We start from the raw sequence: 23,601 nt of genomic DNA, 5'->3' as shown, positions 1-23,601 counted from the left end.
CAGTCCTGCGAAGTCTTCTCTTCCTACTGGACTTGTTCGTCTGGTTAGTAAGCAAATCAGCTGGCATCTAGTGCTTGCAAGGTAAGAGGCATATAGTGTATCCTTCTATGTTCTTTGGTGATGCTTCAGTTGCACTTGTTGACAGATGTAACATTTTTTATGCTAATCATGGTAGGAAATAAACAACTAGTCATTTTGTTCTTTATAGTAACTCCTGTGTTAACGCTTCCTTTAAATTTGTTAAACTAGCAATCATTTTAAAATAATCTTAGAAGCTGAAGGCCCTTGCCAGATGTTAACTGCACAGTAAGTAGCAACAAGGCGCATACATTAAAGACTCAATAAAATGCCAAACCAGCCACAAAGATGTTCCATATTTAACAACTAGAGCTCCTTCAACATGAAATACCTTTGTGATTGGTTTCTATCAAGCTTAGTTTTGAACATACGGTATGTAGGTCTCCAGGAGCAGTGCTCAGAAAGCTGGCATGTTGAAAGGGTAGAAGCACTTCTGACTTGCACTGAGTCTTTTAAAAGTCTCCAGCTGAAGAACCCGAGATGGGGGACCCCCTCCCCAATGTTGAGCTCCTCATGCCCTGGAACCTTTTAAAAAAGTGGGCGTGCAGCTGAATCCCAAGTTTAAGGATCCAGAGCAAGGTGGGCCTGAGATTGACAAGCATCTTTCCAGTCTCAGCCTCGCACTGCCCTGGAACCTTAGAACGGAATAATTTTAAAGGATTTAAAGACTCTCTCCGATCTTAGGATCATGCTGCCCTGGGTCCTTAAAAAGCAGGCATATAGTTTAGTGCATGTCTGCTTTTTAAAGATCACAGGGAGGCATGAGCTTGAGATCAGGGAGAGGCTACATGATGTCAGACTCATGGCACCTTGGGAGTCTAAAATGTGCCTGAGCTGGTTCCCCTATGCTAGACTCCATTTTTGTCTCTTTAAGTTGCCAGCAGGCAAGGAGCCTGGCATGTCTGGAGTGGCAGGGTGTACAGTTTTTGAGATCAAGTGTAAAATTCCTCTGATTCCAGTTGAACAATTATATTTAATGTCTGCCAGGGGCTGAAGGGACAGAGAATAAATCATGGTCCAGGTTTGGTGCGATGGATACATGGAACAGAGTAGAGGTTCCCAATTAAATGGAAACATTTGTTATGTGCCCCAACTAGGTTATAATGGAAGGAGATGGAGGTAAAATTATCACAGCAAAGTTCTGCAATGTGAAAGAGGTCATACTCGGAACCATCTACATTCAAACATAAGCAGCGGAGACTTAGCCTTGGTACCATTCTTACCCTCAAACAGATGTTTTATAGGGCTGTCTCAACCAGGACATTTAGGTTTATACACCAAACTTGTTTCATGTTGTACTACTGGAAGCTTTTAGGAGCTCTCTCTAGCTTACACTGGAATGTGATCTCAGTTTTCCAGCAAAGCTGGTGACGGAATAAAATCTTTTATCTGGGGATCTGCTGGATGACTTGTTAGGGCTTTATTTACTGAAGGGCTAGAACCTGCAATGCGTGGGTGCACCTCAAGTTTCCTGAAGTCAGTTGGAAATGAAGATAGTTGATCTTTTGGGTCTGACCCTAAATATGTGGAAATATTCTTAAAGTGAGAACAGTAATTTGTAATTGAGTCAGCAAATTGAACCATTTAAAAAAAAAATTATTATTCAAGAGATATGAAACATAACAATGAACGATGAAGTGAAATAAAATAAGTTTATACTGGTTTTACTTAACATGTTTTGTTGTTACCCTCAAACAGTATTGATCATATTGCATATGATGAATGGTCCAGCTGGTATCTGACTGAAGGCAAATATCTTTTCCTGGTGTTTGAGAAGCTTGCATCTCTGCCTTCTACCAGAAATTCAGCTGACTATTTGTGATACTCTGTATATTTGTGGCAGGAATGGGGATTCACTTTCTGGCTTCTGCTATGATTAGCTACTACCCTGGAATGTGATAACCAAACTCCTGTTTGATCTGGTGCAAATAATATTACCTCTGAAAGTATCCAACTGCAACATTTGTCTTTGATATTTCATGCAACTGTCATTTTATATATTTTTTTTTTTACTAATTTTGTGTATGCTATGCTAATAACAGTTCATCATTGGTAAGATGTAGCTTCTGATACATGGAATCCACTAAGAGTGCTGAGTTGTGATGCTGAGCAGTATTTTGTAATAAATGACATCACCCAAATTACAGCACTTCAATCTGTTATGTAAAACAAAACTTAAACATGGGTTTACAGACTGGTACTTGAAGCCCTGAACTTTCCCTTTCTTCTCTGTTCCAGAAGAGCAAGTTTTTATTGAATTTTTCACATGAAACAATTTTTTTTCCTTTTTAGCAATGGCAAACTGCTGGCAGTTGTTCAAGACCAGTGTGTAGAAATCAGGTAACTTGGTATTATCTGTCATTTCACAACCAATTTCATGGAGCAGTTTGCTAAAGTGGACTTAGTGATTTATAAGGTGTATTTTTACAGTCAGGCTTATAAAAGAACAAATATTAGACATCATAATATGTGAAATGGTTTTAGAATGTATTGTAACTCAAAGCAGTACCTTCCCACTTTTTTTTTTTCATTCTTGATACTGTATTAGTGTGCATTTTATTTAGGGGAAAAAAGGGTGTTGAGAATTAAATAAAATGCCTGGACTGCATTAAGGATATTTCACGTTCTTTGTCATCTTTGTCCTCACATGTCCCACTAAAGTAATTTTGTACAAGGAAAAAGGAGTAGTTGGTATTTTTGATTTGTGGAGGAAGCTATCATTTTATTTAGCTATGAGCACTTTGTGTATATATGGTGCTGTATAAAGAAATCCGTTCTCAGTGAAACAAGGTAAAGACTTTTTTCTTGCTCCCTCCTTTCCTCCTGGGGAAAATTGCCAATAGCGAAAAACTTTATTTACCAGTTTAAAAGCAACCACTGCATTTAAGTATAGAATGTATCTTGATTGAATTTGTTTACGTGCTTCACACACATCTATTACTTAAGAGAAGGTCAGACCTGCTATTTATATGTAAAAGAGAAGCAAATGTGTGAAAACTGTTATGATCAAAATGGCCAAGAACATCATAAATGTCAAGTCCTGGAGCATAAAATTGATTTTAGCGTTCCTACCGTGTAGTTGAATCTGTTTGCAGTCTTATGCTGTTGCTGAAATATTAGTCTGAAAAGAAATTGAGCCCAAGCTTATGGTTACCAATCTAATTTCACAAATGCAACTGTAATCTGTTGGAATTGATTTCTCCTATAAATGGGAAGGGTTTTGTCCACGGATTGTGAAGTAAGATGCTAAAATTGTACTTTATGTTAAGCCATGTTGCCTGTTTGAGGAGAGAATCAAATGCTAACTGAATAGAGAGTTAAATGCATGAAGTTTTTCACAGTGTGCACTTATTTTACACATTCTGTGGTATTTTCCTTTTTCTTTATTAAACATTATAGTTAATTAACGTTTTATTATTTATGACTTTATAGGTCAGCAAAAGATGACTTTGGATCCATTATTGGAAAATGTCAAGGTATACAAGATGGCAAACTTTCAATAGCAGTGACTTTTGTTAATTGGTACTATTTCTTATTGGGTTTGAGAGATTACACAGGTGTCTTTTGGAGAAGCTAAAAACTTTGATACTATTTGTTTTTCCTCCTTTTTCTTTCCCACTCCAATTACCATATTGAGCTTGAATCTGTGATATGGGGAGGATAAAGTTAAAGGATGTTATATTGAGGCAACAGTAGTATTCTGCTTTTATATATCATTTATGTATAATAGTCTTTAGACTAGTTTTTTATAGCACGTCTGTCTACAAAAATATTCTGTATGTATTTGAGAAAGTTTGAAACGTTTTTTGTTGTATTTTTTTGTTTTTTGTTTTTCCACCACTTGCTTATACTTTTAAAAAAGTTTAAAAGATTCCTACCTACATAATCAGTATGATGAGGAAGTGTTAAGATTAAGATTGTAACTATACAAGACCTGGAGAATTCAGGATTGAGTGTGTGTGGATGGAATCATGGAAAAATAGGCTTGTGAGGGACATAAGGAGATCATCCAGTCCAAAACCCAACCCGGGTTAGGCACATCTTTGCCATCCTAGACAGTTGTTTGTCTAACCTGTACTTAAACTTCTGGTTACAGAGATTATACAAGCTTTCTAGGTCATCTGTTCAAGTATTTAACCATCCTTTATAGGCAGAAAGTCTTTCCTGTTATCTAACAGGTTTGTTGGCAGAGACTTAGAAGAACTTTTTTATGTGTGCCACCAAAACTCATGTTGTAATTCAAATTTCAAGTTTATAGTTGTGGAAATTAGTAAGTATAGTTTATAAGATAACTGGTGAAATGCCGCTTCCCCCCCAATTTATTTTCTTTTTTTCTCCTTTTGCCTAGTGCCAAAAGATCCTAACCCACAGTGGAGGCGAGTGGCATGGAGTCATGACTGCACATTGCTAGCCTATGCTGAAAGCACTGGAACTGTGAGAGTGTTTGACCTAATGGGAAGTGAGCTTCTGGTCATTCCACTGGTATTTGCCTTCTTCATTTTAATACAAAATTAATGGGGTAGAATTGTGTACAAGTTTATATACATGCATATAGCTGCCCCTGTCTGTTCATTGCAAGAGATTTAGTAGCAGGGTACGTTAGTGCAAGGACTTGTATGAAACTTTTCTTACTCTTGATACAGTACTTTTCTTACTCTTGGTACAGTATGGATTATTTATCACAGTTGATTAAACCAAGCTATGTTTAGCAAATGAGTAGAATGTGCCATTCCTGATCATTGTTTTGTCTTAAAAACTATAGCTTGCCAGAATTTTCATTTTGATGCTTAGGTAAAAATACCACACATCCAAAAGACTTTGGTTTTCAGTCCTGTGCTGTACTATCAGACTGTGATCCTTGTTATGTGTTTACTTGCAACAGTTGCTTATAATTGCTGGCCAGATATAACCTGGGGCATGAGGGCTGCTGCAGCGGCCACTGCAGCGGTGGTTTGGGGTCCTGTGGTGGCTACGCAGGGGGCAGGGGACTTCATAGGGTCGGGGGGGCGCAGCTCAGGGTCTGGTGGTGACAAGCCAAGATTGCTGCCGATGGCCGTGCCCAACAGGGTCAAAGGGCCCAACTTCTGGTGCCTTTGCAAAACCAGGAGAGGGTACTTAACACTAAACTGCTAAACTGCTTGAATGTGGGTCAGCTTGCTTTTTAGCTTCACTTTATAAATGTTAAGTTGAATGTGTGACACCACATTGAGATAATATTCTCTTTTAATAAAACACAAGTGTCACTTCCTGCAGAGGCATCTAAACTTTCCTTGTTGTTTTCTCATAAACAGACCTATCATTGTGCTGTTCGTATTTATACTCAGACACACACCGTGGTGATATTGCTACAACAGGAGTTATAACAAAAACCTTCTTACTTGAAGAAAATTAACACTATTAGCTTGCCACATACAGGAAAACCTTGTTAATTCAAAATGCAGGGGAGGGACCAAAAAATACCAACTTTGAAATAAACTGGATTGAAATAAACATATGCAAATTCCTGTGGGTACATACAGATTTAGTTTACCCATGTACAGACCTTACTAACTGATGAGAACAAAGTGAGGAGTGCAAGCTATATGTGAGATTAGTTCAAAGCTAAAAGGCTCCTGATTTCCAATATGGTTCATAGGTCTGAGATCCAGTAGAGTCAACAGTGTTTCAAAACATGGTGACCCCACAACCTAGTACTACTCAGTATGTGTCTGTACTCCAGATATCCCCTCCTCCCCCTCTCAAAAAAAGGACTTGTGTGCTATTTAGCACTCTACTTGCAACTGTAAGTGGGTGCTCTTGCAGATGAAGCATGGGACCGCCTGGCCACACCAGTCACATGTGACAACCTGAGAGAGGAGGCGACAGAGCCTCTCATCTACATAGACATTTGTTGATGTTCAGACATTTAAAGCTAGTGAAGAAACAAAAATAATTGGAGATGGGAAACAAAGGTGTGGCTCACCTGTGGTAGTATAGAGGAAGTTGAAATGTATTTGACATAGTAGTTCATTATAAGTTAAAAAAGTATTGGTACTGGGGGACCAAGTACAATGGGTAATATGGATTATTTGCATGGACTGCACTAAGCTAGCCCTGTGGTGGGTTCCCACTGGTGTATTTGCCAATATGGGCCTCGTCCTTGTGCCAGGTACCCTATGGGCGCACAGTGTAGGCTGCATTCAGTCAACTTTGTAGTTGATTCTCAAAACTGAGCACGTGTTAATTCTGGCAACGGTTTAATTATAGATAAAGTATCTAATAAGGCTTTTCCCATCCAGAGGACTGGAAGACAGCTTCAGACTTCAAAGTAGCTGTATATTGAATGATCTGTATTGTAACCCATATGAAAAAACTTTGGCTGGGGTGTGTCAATAGCTTCAAAGTATCTGATACTTTGAACTATGTGATATTGAACTGATGAGGGTTTCCTGTATAACATTGTTTTAGAACTTAAAATGAGTAAACTTACATCATTGTTTTCATGACAAAAAAAATGATGGATTGACCCCCCGCGTCCAGCCAGCCTGGCAGTGCCTGTTTGGCTCGCAAAGGGGTGCCGCTGCCCTTGACCCTCCCAGCCCTCCTCCTGGGAGGCAGCGGCACGGGGTGGTGGGTGGTGGTGCTCTATCCCTGGCCCCACCATGTGTACCCCTTAGGGCCTTCCCAAGTACCCCTGGGGGTATGCATGCCTCTGTTTGATAACCCCGATATAAGACAGGGTTCTGTTTGTTCAGCTTCAGTGCCTTTTTATGCTTGATGCGGATTATAGTAAAGATGACTTTCAGCTGCTTTTAATAACTGAAACTTTCTCTCTCTCCTGGGTAAAAGGCAACCAGTTTTCCTGGAGATCTGAGCTATGCTATTGCTGGATTGATCTTTCTAGAATACAAAACTAGTGCACAGTGGTCAGCTGAATTGCTTGTTGTCGACTATCGTGGTGAACTGAAAAGTTATCTTGTAAGGTAAAATTAAACCTGGATGATAGCGGTATTTTTTCAGAACAAACTTTTTAAGTACTGCCCCTTCCTCCTCACCCCATATCAAACACATTGTCCTATTTATTTTTTTTCTTTTCTTCTCTAGTGTTGGGACAAACCAATGTTACCAAGAGAGCCATAATTTCCGCTTTAGCAACCACTATGCCCATAGAATAACAACAGTGGTTTATCATCCTGGGCACAGGTAAGCTTTTTAGCTAACTGTGAGTACTATTAGAATGACAGAATACTGTAGGAATAACTTGTGTACACTGAATGTATTTATACAAGATTTTTCCAAATCAATCTAAGAAATACTTGATTTACTGTTGCTAATTGCTGTGTTACTAACTGGGAGTGGCTTCCCATGGGGTGGTGGTATTTTTTTTTGTTTTTTCTGAAAGTTGCTAGCAGGTCATCCAAGCTCATGATACAGAGTGGAACTAAGAGAATGCTGTTCCCGGTGTTCATTATGGCCTCAACCTGCAGACTTCTGAACTCATATCAGCTGCTTAGATGTGTGAATGTTTGCAGGTTTTGTATTATACATTGTTATTAAACTGGTATTAAAATAGAAACCAAGAAGAGCCTTTCCATTAGGATCCGATTCTAGAAGTTTAGCTCTCATTTATAAATAGGAAATTTGCCATTCAATATACTTGATTCAAATTTACTACTCTTAGTTTTTCTTTACAACAACCTATTATGATCCTATTCAATAGTTAGTTTTTCCTTCAGACCCAGAGTAGTTAATACCTTGTTTATGTTATGTGTTGTGATTTAATGGTATGTGTGTGTGTACACATCTAACAAATTAATAAAATCCAGAGCTAGGCTTGGCAACACAGTGGATTAGGCACACAGATGGGGGGTTTGGTGGGCAGGGGCTTTCCCTGTGCTGAGGCAGGGAGAAGTGTTGGTAGCCATGTCCTACCTAGTGCCCACTTACCTCCGACTGGGATGGGCGCTAGGGTCATTCTGGCCTGCAGCCTAGAAAGTTGACTGCTGATCAAAATCTGCATGTATGGATTGTGCTGCTAGCTTGCTCGCACTTGTGCATGCACTCGCTCTCATGCACTTTCTTGCTCTCACATACTCTCACGCTCTCTTGTGTTCGCCTTTGTGCTCACCCAATCTCTCGCTTTCTTCACTTGAACGTTTTGAGAAAGTTAGTGCTGCTTATAAATCCATATTGGTTAAAAAAGTGTCAGACAATATAGAATAATTACAGGCCAAGCTCCTACTAACTTGCATGTGAAATGATGGTAGTAGTAGTATGTGCAGGATATGTAACTTGTTCTAATGAAAACCTCCATTGTAGCTTTTTTTGCAAATTAGGCGTTTTTACCAACATATGTAACTTTGAACTGTTTACAAAACTCGTTAAATAATGTTATTTAGTTGAACACTTCGAAATAAAATACATTTCAGAAGTAATATATAATCTAATTTGGGTACAGAACATTGGTAAGTGAGTTTTCCAAGGAATATATTTTCCCATGTCCAAGCAAAAATTTAGAAAAAAACATGAACCATTATTTTTTTTTCCTAGATATATTTCTGTATAAAGTGGGAGTATAAATTACTGTAACTTATTTAATAACAAAGGCATCAAGGGTCCCTTAGAAGAGAAGGGTTATAAATCGGTGGTTCTTGGACTTTTTTCTGGTTACAGTTGGGTTAATTTTAAGTTTGTAAACGCAGTTTATTGCTGTTTGCATGCCTGTAGTTAACAGGAGTGGGAATGTAGCTCACCTCAGCTGCACTGTGGTAATTGTACTTGTGCCTCCAATTTAGCCCAGAGGATAGGTTACCCCTGTACCTTTCATTCCCTGCAGGGAAGGAGCAGAGAGATGAACAGTTTCCAAGGCAATTGAAGTATAGCAAGTCCCCACTCTTTATTAATTGTCGGCTCAGAAACTGTTCTTGTATGTGCAGTTACCTTGCAGTAAGGAAAACTGGGGAAATTAAGCCCTGTTTCATTTGGGGTAAGCCTCCCTGGTTTGATTTCACTGTGGGCTAGGAGCAGACCTAGAGATAGCAATTACAAAGGAGTCTGAAGCCTGGTAAGTTCCTGAAGCTGAGCCATAGTAAAACCTGTGCCCACAATAGACAAGGCAGTGACTTACTGTGATTCAGCTGCTCTGTAGTGACTGTACCCATTCCTGTTCTTACTCTGTGACAAACTAAGACCGATAACCCCTGAATGAAATAGGACGGAGTAGCCCCACTTTAATTTTGACTCACTACTGGCAACTGGAGTATGAAGACAGTTACCACAGAATAATGGAGGTGTGTTAAAGTTCCACCCTCTTACTGTATTTTCTCACATACCCTATCCCCTCAAACAAGGCATAAATCTTGGGGTTTTTTGGCAAGGCACAACAAAGAATTATTTCCCCCCAGAGTTATGGGCACATACTGCAGGAACAGAGCCTTATCACCAGGGCTCTCACCTTTCCTTTCATGCTGAGGCAAAATCTACAGTTTTAACCCCTGCACAGCTGAATTGTTAGCTGCTCTTGCTTGCTCTGCCAAAAGCTGGAACTGTAGCTGCTGCTGAGGACTGGACTCCATAGCAGAGCTGGAATGGACCTCACAAGGTCAACTAGTCCAGCCCCCTGCTCAAAACAGGAGAATCCCGGACTAAACTGTTCCAGGCAAGTGTCTGTCTCACCTTCTCTTGAAAACTTGCAAGGGTGGAGATTCCACAATTTCTCTAGGTAGCCTGTTTCAATGCTTGACCATCAGCATTGTCAGAAAGATCCTCCTCTGACCTAAATTTTCCCTGCTGAAGCTTGAGGTCATTGCTCCTACTTGTGTCCCCTGCAGAGAAAAATGCCCATCTGTGTTTTCCCTGTAATCACCCTTCAGGTATATGAAGACTTATCAAATCCCCTCTCTAACTAGGCATATCTGGGCAGAGCTAAAAACAGTCTGCAGGGCTGTGAAATGGAAAAGAGAGCAGGAGTTGCTAAATTACAGATTCTTCAGCAAAATGGCCAAAGAAAGGTTAAATTGATTAGTGGAACATCAAGATCACTAAAAAGGCGAGTGGGTCATTAACACTTGTTGAGTGAAGAGCATTTAGGAGGAATCAAACATTCTAATGAGCCATGAAGTCAGTTGACTCCATCAGTGCTCCCTGAATAGAAATGTCACTTGCTATTCTGGACAGAAAATCAGGTTAAGATATGCATCCCAATTTTGGAAGGGTAATTTTGGGGAAAAATTAGCCTTCCAAATGACATCTGATGTGGGTATAATACAGTAATTTCAGAAACAGGGAGCGATTGCAGGCTTAGGAGAATGAGGCACTTTGTGGAGCTTGTGATCCCTACTTGTATAACCAGTGTTCAGATTGTGTAACTGCAAGAGCTGCTTAGGGAATATTTTCAATGTATTTTTTGTGTTGGCAAATGACTCCTTTTAAAAGCCCAAACTTCTTTGTGGATGGTTTCTTTGCAATAGAGATCTTTCTCAGATCCAGGATGGAACTGAGACTCCGAATTGGAAAATATTTTCATTTTGTGAAACTAAAATGAGAGCCTTTGAAATCTGTTTTTGTTACATTGAAGAATGAAACAAGTTTTTAAAGAAAAATTTGAAATGAGAGAGAGAATTCTACTTCCCAATTTGCACCTGGCGAGTTATTACCCAGTCTCCGGAATGTGGGAAACCTTGTTTCAAGTTTGTGATTTAGAGAGACTTTGTCAGTGATTCCCAAAGGGTGTGCTGTGATGAGCAGAAGAAATGTGCCATGAAAAATGGGCTGCATTGAGCCTCTGGCCAAGCCAGCTGCACACAGCTGGATCTGGCCTGTGGACTGGTGTGTCTAGTGTGCAATTTTAATTCAGAAAAAAGTGTACCCTAGGTATTAAAAGTTTAGGAAACACGTCCTTATGTGAAAAAACTACTCTGAATTTACCTGAGAAGGAACTTGAACCTATATTTCTCACACCTCAGTGGGATTGCACTAGTTGCTGTCTCTTCCCTGTGTGTCTGTGTGTTTCCCCCTGCCCTAGCCCTAGTTAATATGATCGTAATGGGAGAGGGAAGTCATAAATACATACTTTATAGTACCATACAATATTATAAATTATTCTTTTAATCCTTAGCGGGGGAACAGATACCGCTGTGTTTTAGAAAATATACTCAGGCAAAATTCCCATTACACTTTTGAGCAATAATGTGTCTGACTTTCCTTTTGCTCATCTTGATGTAAGCTAGGAATATTCTGTTGATGTCAAAAAGCTCACTTGAGCATAAAACATCTGTCTGTGATCAGAATTGAACCTAGTAATCTGGTGGCACCTTAGTACATCAACATGCTTGGTATTATGCAGTGATATATTCCTTTGCATTTCAAAAGAACTCGCCATATGCATGGCCAGTGAAGCTGAAATTTAGTGGTAGTGAAATTCCAAAACTTTCACCATAATGTTTCCTTGGGCTAATTTAGGATGTCAACCTGTATACTTCTTTGGGAGAGGCTTTTTTTTCTTTCTTTGCTATGGGACAGGTCATAAAGACCAACCTACTTTTCTACCAAATGGAACAATATTATCTCAACTACCACAAATATTGCTGACAAGATTTCTCTTAAGTCAAAACTGTTGCTCTAAATGATCAAATATAGCACACAACAACCCTGTGTCCTTTATTGTTTGAGTAACATCAAATTCTTGCCAAAAGTACAGGTTGTAGTGCGTCAGTTTTGGAACATACTTTTTCATGCATACCTTTTTTGTTGATCTGAATTTTGACAGCTATGCACAGGAACTGTCAGGCTTTGATAGTGTAAGTTCGATGCTGCTTTTTTATAATGTCAGGCGCAGATACTGGCCTTGAAAGACAGGCTAATCAGCTTCTCTTGTACTGGATTTAACCAAGGTAGGAGGCAGATTCCCAATTTTGTTTTCCTATTTTTAAATATATTTAGTACATTTGCTCTGATATATTGTCTTTTATGTTTTAATCCTTGCCTTTAAAAAGCTCATTTTCCTTTCATTGTCTCCTTAGTGACTGTAGCTAAAATCAAGAGTCCACAATTTTCTTTTCCTAGAAAGATGAGGGCTGATATTATTTCCTTTTTTAATCTGTCAGAAAATGTAATGCTTTGATTTTTATGTTCTGCAGAATGGAAACTAGGATTTGCCTTCCCTGTTCAATCATATTGGAGTAAAGTAAAGGGTTGATCAGTGTGTCATGGTGATGGGAACTTATTTTCTGATTATGTGTGTCCAGTGAGATGTTCTAAACTGTTTCCTTAGTAAAGGAGAGTTGGTCTTTCCTTACTGGTGTTTTAACTTTTAGATGCAAATGGTGTTCAGCCTCTTGGCCCAGTGAACCAAACGAGCAGTGTGGGACCCATCCTTGGCTGGATCAGACACTATACCCCATGTGCATGTCTGACTCTATACTGTGTCTCCTGCGGTTGACCCCATTTGCCAGGATTGGAGCCCTGGGACCCTGCGGCACCTCCACTGGGTTCCATGCTGTCTACGCCTGGCCTCACATGCAGGGATCAGGGTCTGGGGCTCTGTGGATTGGTGTGGACCTGATTGGGGCTGGGAGCTGGATCTGTCTCATGGGCTGGAGGTTGAGCACCCCTGCCCTGTACAACTGACAGGGGATAGGGAGGGGAGGGAATACTGGTGTTAATCCTCCCCCTAGTTAGAAAGAGGTTTGCTCTACTTCTCCTGCCTAATCTATTGACATCACGTAACTTGATGCAATTCACATTCAGTACAATTGACACCCTCCTCCAAAACTCCAGGGTGACATTAAGTCAGGGCTATAAAACCTTGCTGTGTGAAGGGGCTTATGGTACCTGCTCTCTCTGTGCCTTATTCAGGGCTACTTTGCTCTTGACATTTATATTGGCTTCCAAATTTTACAAAAGCCATCTTTCTTACTGCCAGCCTTCATTACTGAGATTTAATTAAAACTTCAGAATTTTACTGTATTATGAGAAGAGTATTGGTTAATACAGTAACTTAAGAGCGTGTTTGACATATCCCATTCTTACATGGGTATTTGTGGCTGTTTCATTTTCTGGCCAATTCTGGAAAAATTACATCATGAGTATATTTTTTTTTTCTTGCTACAGGAATGGGTTAGTTTTTATAGAATCTATAAAAATGGGAAATCGACTTGACAGTTGTTTAATAGAAGCTATGGATATTTTGCAGTTACCTGCACAAAAACAATTTCGTCAGAACATTTAGGCATAGAAGAGCACCTCACAGATAAAACCATTTCTGTTGTAAAATTATTCATCTTCTGCCCTCATGATACCTTAGCGAGTTGGTCTAAGTCGTTTAATTTGATGGATATTAATGTAAAGAAAAAGGAAGAAGACTGTTGTCTGTTGTTTTTTGTGTTTTGGAGTATCTTCTAACTAGAATATTGGTAATTGTGGTTGTTTTATGGAAAGCTTACAGTTTTTACAGCAGTTGCTTCCCCCTGTTTCACAAAAAAACCCCACTTCATATTCTGTAGGGGATGTGAGTGCCCTTGGGTGAAAGCGTGCTATATCCCTTGCCAAAGGGATAGTTCAGACGACTTGTACTGTTAGCATTTAGAGATGATCATAATAACAAAATCACCTTATCTGGAAGAGTAAAAAGAATGTTATGTTCAGTCATAACAACAAATAGACATTTTAAAGGTTGTATAACTTTGGGTTTGAAAAGCATGAAGAAGTTGATACTTTGACCTGGTGTTCGGGCTTATCCTCTTGATTTTTTTTGTATTCATTATTAGTATCAGAAGGTTTCTGACTCCTTAGACCACACAGAGTTCAAAATGCATGAACAGAACCAATTATTGGAGTTGCACTGTTTTTTTAATCCAATAAAATGAGAAGATTTAAAAGGAACCTATTGAGTTAAAAATTGCCTAGTAAATAAAATTCTTAGGGTTCTGTATGGCTACTTTCAGCTTACAGAAAATGAAATAACTACCAACATCTATCTTCTGGTCTGCTGTTTGTTTCATGTTTACATTTTATTTTGTTAAGCTGTTGATAACTTACTGACTTATTTCTTACCTCTTTCATGCAATCGCATGTCAATATTCCTGTGTAATTGCAGGCTATTTTTAAGAACACAAGAATTTTTCTTTAAGAGTCAGTCCTTTGATTTTTAGAATATCAAAAGATGGCTGTGAAATGTGGGAACTTAAGAGTTTCATAGATAATAGTGTCAATAGATGCACCAAGCTTATCTGGTACTTTTGGATATAATATGAAATATTGCAGCTGAGAGCAGTGATGCATCTAGTTGTTAAAATGGGTTGCTGATGTGTGAGAGAGGAGTAATTCGTTGTTGTCCTCCTCCTCCAAATTTTAAATTTAACTTATCTTCCAAAATTGAAAAGGAATAAATGAAATGCATGAATGCCTCAAGATCTTTCTGGATACCACAAACAAAATCTCTGCTTTTCTTTTCTGGACTGTTGATATAACTAAGTGTTCTGTCTTCAGAGATCATCTCCATCTTTAGAATAGGGACTGTGGTCAGGAGTTCCTCAGTCACAGTGGAGCAATATGATGTAAGATTAAAAGTAGCTTTTATAAAGGAGTTGAATTTTTTCGTAGGGGGTCAGTGCTGGGCAATGAAGGACACTTCCACAGGCACCACAAACCAACTCGAACCTCACCACTTTCTATTCCAACTACAAGACACTCTGATCTTTCTGTCAGTAACAAAAGCACACAGCAGAGCTAATAAATGATACCTAAGCATAATTGTTATCTTGGGTAGAAAATGGGAGAAATAGAACCATGCATCACAAATACTAGTCTTGTTACTTTGTGAGTCCATCTACACACATACTTTACTGCAGAGTTGACTAATTAGCTCTGCAGTAAAGCTTCACAGCCTACACATGCGCTGGTATTAGGATGCAGTAAACTAATTAACTCTGCTGTAAGATAGTACTGTCAAGGTGGAGTACTTTATTGTGCTGAAACAAGTGTAGATGCTGACTGAGCATGTTAATTTGCCCAGTCAGCCTAGCCAGCTGGGGGCTAGATCTCTGGCTCCTGCCAGCCCCTCTGCTGCTTGATGCCACCACCTGGAGCCTGGAGCTGACCTTCAAGGCCTCCTGCCAGCCTGGGACTGCTCCACCACAGCGCAAACTGCTGCAGTCTCCAGCGCACGTAAAGACGCTGCACCCAGAGGTAGCATGAACTGCCCTAGAGTTTATCATGCTGCCTTAATGGCACGTGTAGATGCACCCAATGTGGAGAAAGTTTGAAGAAATGTTACTTATCCTTTCTCACATGCTACTTAGAACATTGGAGCTTGGTTAAGGTTTCTAGTTCTTGTGCACTGACACGATCTATACTCTTTGATCTGCGAGTCTGATAGAAAAAAATATTTAAAATAATAATGCGTGTGTCTGCAATCTGTGGCAGTCACTGTTATGATCTAATGTGGAAGAACTTACGCACTCTACTTTTTAAAAAGCAGTGACTACACCTGCAAACAGTGCATTCTTGTCCCTTTTATTATCCAAGGACTGTGGCTTAGAAGTCAGAAAACTTTTTAACAGTGATAGTAATTAACTATTGAAACACCTATAATTGTCAGTGCTTTATACTAGGATGAAAGACACCTATTCTTGAATCAAGATATAAACTTCTTTTATCACAATTTTTTGGGTTAGAAGCAGGGATCGTCATGTAAGACTATGTGGCCTATATTTTCTCCTAAGGTTAGAACTCTGGTTCCTTCTAAGCTTTATAGTTTTTGAGGAGTATGTATTTTTGTGGTTCTGTTTTGGTGGAAGGAATCTCCAGTTTACTTTGATATAATAAATATGGAAGGAATGGTGGAGTCTGTAGTTTGCAAAGGAAGATGGAGGGGTTGGATTAGGGAAGTCAGATTCATAATGGAATGCTGGTTGGTTGGGATAGGAGCTGTTCATAGAGTGAGATTGAAAGTTGCAATGGGCTTGAGCCAACCCTCATGCATTTAGTGCAGTGTATGAGACTGGATATGACCCATAACAGGTAGATAAGATGATAGCTTTTATGTAGCTATGTTATTCATAGATGCTAGGGTTATGCATATATTATAAATAGTATTTGGTTTGGGAAGTAAGGGAGAATGAGTGAAAGTGTTTAGACAAATGCTTGACTTTGTAACCCGTGACTGTCACCTTACAAATCTTAAAAAGGCTTTCACTTAACAAGGACACTCCTCCAGAGAGAGAGATTGCTCTTTCTAAACAGCCACCTGGATACCATGCAAAGAATTGCTGCAATATAGAAGGAAAACCCCCATGAATCTCACACCACTGGTTATGTATCATCCTTTCCTGGAACCTATATGGAAAATCCTTAAACAATTGCAACCCATATTAGAAGACGACCCACTTCCTAAAGAGATCTTTCCAGAATCACCCAGCCTATCCTTTAAACAAGCACCAAACCTTGCCAATCTATCACCAGAAGCAAATTTCCTATGGCCCAGAACACACACAATGGATCCAGAAGATGCCATGACAAGAAATATAAAACCTCCCAACACATCTCCACCACCCCCACAATAACTATACCCCACAACAGAACCATGGACATTCCTGGATCTTACAGCTGTACCTCCAGAAATGTTATATATCTCATCCAGTGCACTAAGTGTCCTGATGGAAAATATGTAGGAGAAACGAAACAACAACTGTGTAACAGAATGAACACACACCAAAAATCCATCAAAGACAGAAATACCCAATTACTTGTTGGGGCACATTTCTCACAAGAAAACCACTCTCTCTCCAATCTCTCAAAAGGAATTTACAAAACACCTTTCACAGACAAGCCTACAAACTTTATCAACCTACTTGATGCAAAAAATCATGGACTAAATATAGACATTGGATTTATGACACATTATGACCTGCCTAGCTTCTGACTCCCCAGGTCACTTCCCTGTTTACCAGCCATATTCATTTCCCTTTTCCCCCACACCTGTCTCCCACCCATTGTCTACCTCAATTTACATTTTCACTGACTCTCTTTCTCACATGCGTACTGGCTTCGGGCTTCTTTACTGTTTCATCCAGGAAGAACACAGACCAACTGCAGACACTTCCTTAGCCTGATGAAGGGTATTTGTACCTGAAAGCATGCAAAGAAGAATTTTTCCAACTAATTGAGTTGGTCTAATAAAAGATATTCGATTTGCCCAAAGAACCTTTTCTGCCTATGGCCTTCTTAGACCAACACAACTACAGCGGATATCCCTGACTCAGTAACAGAATCTACAGCCCTGATACAGATCTTACAAAATTGGATCCGTGAAAGTCAGCACACCTAGTAGGAGCTGTGTAAGCTAGCGTATAAGAAATGCTGAAGACTGGGTCTCTCTTAAATCTTGTTCCTTCAGGAGACTCGGCACTTACCTCTGGGTCTGTGGGGAATACTGCCTTGGGGTACCATATTGTTAAAAGCTGAGATGTAGGTGTACTTTAGGGTTAGTCAGGTGGGGTTTTGAGACTTGGTTGAGTAAAGTGGAAGTTAAATGCATCTTAGCTATGCAAGTTCTTTTGCTGATTATAGTCCTTTTTGTCTAGCAGTAGCAGTTGAGTCTATATAGGGAGTTTTATTCTGGCAGCTCTTTTAATAGCCTTTAGATTTGAAAGCATCGTTAATTTACAATGTCCAGTATTTTTTTGGTTGGATCATGAGAAAACATTGCTTTTATTTGCTGTAAAATTTTGTATATATCTTCAGTATTGGATGAGTAGTGAGATTGCATAATCGTTTTTTCTTACAGAAAGTTCTTGATATATTTTTTTGGTGGGGAGTAGGGAAAAGTGCATTTAATCTTGTGTTTCTATTGACATAGTCTTGGCTTAGGTAGACTATAAAAATGAAGCAAAACTTTTAAGTGTATTTGACTCAAGGACTCCTGATTACTGGCAGCCTTAGGCTACCTATCGAGTATTTTAAGTGTCTTGTCCAGTCCAAGGGGGGAAAAGAAAAGATATAAACAGGCCCAAGCTGCCTCTGTGGCTTTCAAAAGAGTTTTGAGGTTCTTTTGATAGTAGTATTTCTGTTCATCTTAATAGCTTCTTCCCCTGCTGTTGCATTTTGCTGGCTTTGTAAAGAGCTTTTTAAAATTTTAAGTATGTGCTGCCATGATGAATATTTTTCTTTAATCCTAAGAGAAGGCTTTTTTGTCTTGGGAGAAGGTTTTTTTTTGTCTAACTTGATGTGGCAGCTTCATTCCAGCTGTCACTGAATTTCATCTATCCTGAGAAGAAACTTTTAAATTATAAACATGTTGCACTGTGTGTGACATTTTTCCAAAGTGTCTGGGAAAAGATTTATTTGGATGGAGGTTTTAAAAGCTAATTTGGGAAGGGTTAGAGCTTCTGCTGCTGTTTCTGTTATTGGCAACTCTTCCCTTTGGTTTTCATGCGACTGTTTAGCTATTACTCACCTCTGGCAACAGAAGGCAGTCAATTGTAATCGAATTTCAGGCCTCTGCTACCATTGAGATGTTTAATTTAGTGACTTTTTGCATGGTGAGGCTAAGCTAATGGAAAACTTGTGAAATGCCAGTGGACTGACTAAGTTATAAATGGTTGTAAATAGATTAGTCTTTTGTTGGCTTGTGACATCTGCCTTGTGATTATTAGTGAGTGACGGCTGTACAGTAGATCTCTTGTGACTTACGGGCCCCAGTCACTGCACTGTTTTTGGAGCCTGAGTTGCATGTTTCATTGTGGCACTGTTTAAATTTACAGTCAGCACTACTTTTTATTAGGCAGCAAGATGAGCTATCTATTGTATGCGTGTGGAACTAGCTTTTCAGAGATTTGGATGATATGGAAGAAATAAATTACTTGAGAGAAGTAAAATGCATAACATCGATCTTGCAAACACTTTTCAACAAATTATTAGCTGCATGGTATCAAGCAAGATTATTCAATCTTTATGCATATTGAACCCTTTAATAGTACCTAGTATCTTAATAGTATCATGCATATGCGAAATACAGATGCATACCAATCTTGTCCACATTGCCATGGTAGTACTCATGGGAAGCTTAAAACATAATGGTAAAGAAGTTGTGCAAATGGCACAGTTAGTCAAAACTGAGATTAGGGCTGCACACCTTTTGTTTCCTAGGCCTGTCTTCATTTGTCCAGACTAGAGCGGTATTGTAAATCGATTGGAAATTAGCATATTGAAATTACTGTGGGATGTGACTTTTGTCGTGCTCGTTTCTGACTTTTTACTCATTCAGGAGATGGAGCTCCTCAAACAGACTTTTATAAGAGAAATTGCCAGGCAGCCTAAATATTGCGGACTGGTCACTACAAACAAACCCACAATAATAGGCTGTTATTCTAAGTAGAGGTGCACCGATACATCGGTTCCATATCGTATTGCTACCGATAAAAGGAAAATTGACATTATTAGCAGTCGGGTTTTTTTGGCTGATGTGGCCGATTAATATCGCCGATAAATGGTGTGTGCATGTGTGCAGCCACAGCTCAGTGCAGAGGTGGCCAGGAGTGCAGCCCAGCAGTGTGGAGAGCAGCATCCTGCTGGTAAGTCTGTTATGGGGGAAGGAAGGGGCGTGGCAGGGGGCGCAGACTGAGGCCCCTGCAGTGAGGGAAGGGGTGGGGCTGGAACTGGGATAAGGGCAGGGAAAGGCACTGCAGAGCTGGGGCAGGGTGGGGCATGGGATAGAGCCGTGAGTGGCTCATATGGGAGGTGTGTGGGGGGTGCAGCTTCTGGCACTGCACGCAACCCAGAAGGACATGGAGGGGGAGGGGGCTGTGTGCCCCCTGGATCTTTGTGCAGGGCGGGCTGCCATTGAGGGCAGGGGGCAGTGCTAAGCTCTTCCCAGAGGGGGAGCTCAGCTGGGCTGTATGCAGGGTGGGTGGCAGTGGAGCTGGGAGGCGGGCTACAGGGGGGGCTGCAGCCACCCCAAAATTTGCCATAGGCCCCCCGAATCCTCTCTTCCAGAGCCTCCCCCCTGCTTCCCCCTCCCCCCCAACTCTGGTTACAGAGGAAGGCAAAACCTCTCCTCAATTTGTACTAGTCTGACTACGGGGTAAAATTTTTTTCTCAACCCCAGATATGGCGATTGGTCTGACCCTGAGCAGAGGGTTAAGATCCTCTATCCAGGAACTTTCAGGGTTAAGTCCCAGCAGGATCATTGGCGTACCCCAGTCTAAATGCTGTGGTAGAATGTGGGTATAGCTTTTCCTAGATCATCCCTGCCCAATGCCTGGCCAACCTCTTCTTGAGTACCTTCAGTGATTGATAGCCCACAACTTCCCCAGGCAGTCTATTCCACTGCCTTACTGTTCAAACAGTAACGTTTTTTTCATATCCAAGCTAAACCTACTTTGCTGCAGCTTCCAGCCATTGGTCCCTGTCCTACTTTCTGCAATGAGAAAGAAAAAAGTGTTTTCCCTCTTCTGTATGGCAGCACCTTAGGTATCTGAAGACTGTGATTATGTCCCCTTTTAAGGAACTTTTCCACAACTTCTGTCTGTATAATTTGGCTTCCAAGGCTTTTGCTATTCTTGTCGCCTGCATGTGGATCCTCTCTAACTTCTCCGTGTCTTTTTTTTGAAGTGTGGAGCCCAAAACAGCACACCGTACTCTAGATGAAGTCTAACCAGTACCGAGTAGAGAGGCACTGTCACCTCCTGTGTCTTGCACTCAGTGCTGAGTTATCCAATGATATTCTGTTCAGGTTTTTCTGGACTATAAACTTTGAAAATCATCTTTTTCCCTTCTTCTGTTCTTGTATTTCTCAGACATACAGACAAATTTTACCAAAGGAGAGCTAGAATGTTTTTTCCCACCTTTTGAGTGCTTAACTTGGTGCACCTGAATTAACTTTGTGTCTGTGTGCGTGTCAAAATAGGTTTACTTAAGTAAACAAGATATTGAGCATATGAGACCAGATGCCATATACTTCTTTCCTCCACATTTTTCCATGATTCAAATGAAACACTACTATATCTATACCTATTATTGGTGTTTTATTTGAATCAAGGAAAAATGTGAATTTGGGGTTACTTCTTTAAAACTGAAAATTGGGGATTATTTTAAATTGGAGAGAGCCAGGATTCCTTCAAGAGGTGTAACCAGACCATGTAGCCTTGTGCCTCATCTGCATATGAACTTTTTGGAGGATACCAGGTCTCATGCCAAGAATACCTGGTTCCAATTATGGGGGTTCTAATCAGCACATGGATCCTTTGTGGGGGCGTTTCTGGAGCATGCACACATATTGAGCAGTGCTGAGGTGTGGGGTTACCATGGCTTGAAATGCTGTTGACTCTGGTGGGGCCCAGCCCAATGAACTGTATGTAGGGCTTGGTTTAAATTGTGATTTTGCATTTTTCAGAATCACAAAATTAAGCGATTTTCATGAAAAAATGCATTTTGCAAGGAAATGCCATGACATAGCTGCTTGCTGGGAAGTTCCAAGCAGCCATATCATGTGGCATTTCCTTCCAAAAAGATAGGGGCACCAGCAAGTGTTTGCACTGCTCAAGCAAGGCTCTTGTGTACAGAGCCAGCAGTAGGCAAGGCTGAGGGGCAGTGGCCCCCTGCATGCAAGTAATGCTGCCTGTGCTCCAGCCCTCTTACTCACCTTGCAAACCTTCTTTGGCTGCAGGTGTTGCTGAGCCACTGCTCCTGTGATGCCAGGCAGGTTCAGCCAGGCTGGGCCCCCTTGGGTGTGAGTGATGCCCCCTATGCTCCAGCCACCCTGCCTGCCTCGCAGTGCTTTGCTGGCTGTGGGCACCACGATACTGGGCGGGGTTGGCTGGGTGGGTTTGGGTCTGTTAGGTTCCAGGCATGTTGCCAGATGAGTGCCCCCCCCCCCCCGAGGCATTGCTTGTACTATGCGCCCCGAGTCATTGCTTGTATCATGCGCCACAATCTCAGTATGAAAATGGTGGCCCCTGCCATGATCAGGCCAGGATACTAGCAAGCTGGGCTTGTGATTTAAATTACGCCTTAACTATATGGTAAATCAGGAGTCCTTTGAGTATGGACTAATAACATGCATAGTTTGTAGTCCCTCTAAGTAGGTATAAAAGTGCTGTTACAAGTGTTTCTGGAGTACCTGTGCTAAAACTTGCAGTAGTTTCCAAAATGCTAAAATGCATCAGTTCTGGATGAACTAAGTCTATGGGTACCTGTCAGGCAAATGTTTATTTCCAGGTCAGTGTTTTCAACTTTGCACCTCACTTCCATGTGCTCAGGGAGAGCCGGATCTAATGGGAAGGAGTGGGGGAGGGACTGCAGGGGAAAGAAGTTGCTGGGGGCAGAGGGTAACGGGGCTAGCTATTCCCCAGATTTATTTTCCCTTTTGTAGCAGTGGAAGGGTGACAAATTCAAGGCAAACCCCCAATAATTAAATTATATACCTGGAAAATTATAACAAGTGTATACATTTTCCACATATACAGTCTAATTAATGGGTGTGGGGGTTGTCTTATATTTAGGGTTGTTTTTATTTGAATAAATATGGTATGCAAAATAGGTAACCACCAGACTAATTGTTTAACGTGTTTCTTGTGCATTGTTAAGCTGTTATTCAGAAATGCAAAGCAAGAGTTCTCAGTTATTTTTTAACACTTCAGTGCCACGTCCAGCCTGGAGTCTTTACTGAGGAGTTTGATCAAGAATATGACAGCTCTGTGTGAAAATTGCTTTGTATAATTCAGTGTGTAATGCAAGGTATTATTTACAGTGAAATCTTCTACCATATTGCCAAAGCATAAAATATTTTCTCTAGTTACTGAATTTCATATCAGTCTTGATCCACATGCTGGCCTTATGTATGGTACAGTCTTGCATCACCTGTCCTGCAGACCGCCTCACATCATGATTCTGGAAATTTGGGAGTAGGGATGTGGCAATTAAACCACTCCCCCACTGCCAAATAAATGTACCCACAGGGAGACGCATGGGCTGGATGACATGGCTCTGCAGGCTGGAAGTTGAGCACTGCTGTGTCAGACTACAACTAAATTATTTATCTATTATTATTTATATCTGTTAGATATTTTTGGTTGAAGTGTTATACTAAATGAGCATTTAAGGAGTGTTGAACACATATTTTAAATTAAATGTTATGGTTCTTCATTAGAACAGTATTATTAGAATATCATTAAAATATTATTTAACAAAGGCTTAGGATTTTCAAATGGTTGGTGTCCTTCACTATTACATCTATTAAATATAAACGTCGCTGTTTCTGTGTGGTTGCTTTACATGGTTAAAATGCATTTTATGTTTTCATGTAAGCATGGATAAATATAGAAGCTTTTAATACACTTAGTCACTAGATGGCAGAATCTTTCAACAGTAACACAAATCTGGATATACAACTGCCTCCCAGATTTTTCCCAGATTCTTAGATTGTTATGTATAAATAATTTAAACTCAAATTTAAATGTCAGATGCACAAAACGTTTGAGCATAGGGACTGTGTTCTTAAACTTCTTTTGATAGTAAATTGCCAATTAATACAACCAGCTTGTGATC

General features: G+C 40.2%; 1 protein-coding gene across 1 annotated transcript in view; it reads left to right on the top strand.

Moving 5' to 3' along the window:
- Positions 1–23,601, top strand: part of NBAS (neuroblastoma amplified sequence) — a 383,345-nt gene that overhangs the window by 25,993 nt on the left and 333,751 nt on the right. Inside the window, exons 4-9 of the mRNA XM_025198082.1 lie at positions 4–81; positions 2,371–2,418; positions 3,511–3,554; positions 4,427–4,560; positions 6,907–7,040; positions 7,162–7,260. Coding sequence (XP_025053867.1) covers positions 4–81; positions 2,371–2,418; positions 3,511–3,554; positions 4,427–4,560; positions 6,907–7,040; positions 7,162–7,260 — 537 coding nt within the window. The remainder of the gene's footprint in view (positions 1–3; positions 82–2,370; positions 2,419–3,510; positions 3,555–4,426; positions 4,561–6,906; positions 7,041–7,161; positions 7,261–23,601) is intronic.

This window comes from Alligator sinensis, unplaced genomic scaffold (genome assembly GCF_000455745.1).
Source record: "Alligator sinensis unplaced genomic scaffold, ASM45574v1 scaffold130_2, whole genome shotgun sequence".
NCBI lineage: Eukaryota > Metazoa > Chordata > Crocodylia > Alligatoridae > Alligator > Alligator sinensis.
Note: the sequence above shows the minus strand (reverse complement) of the source record. Positions and strands in the feature narration are given on the sequence as shown.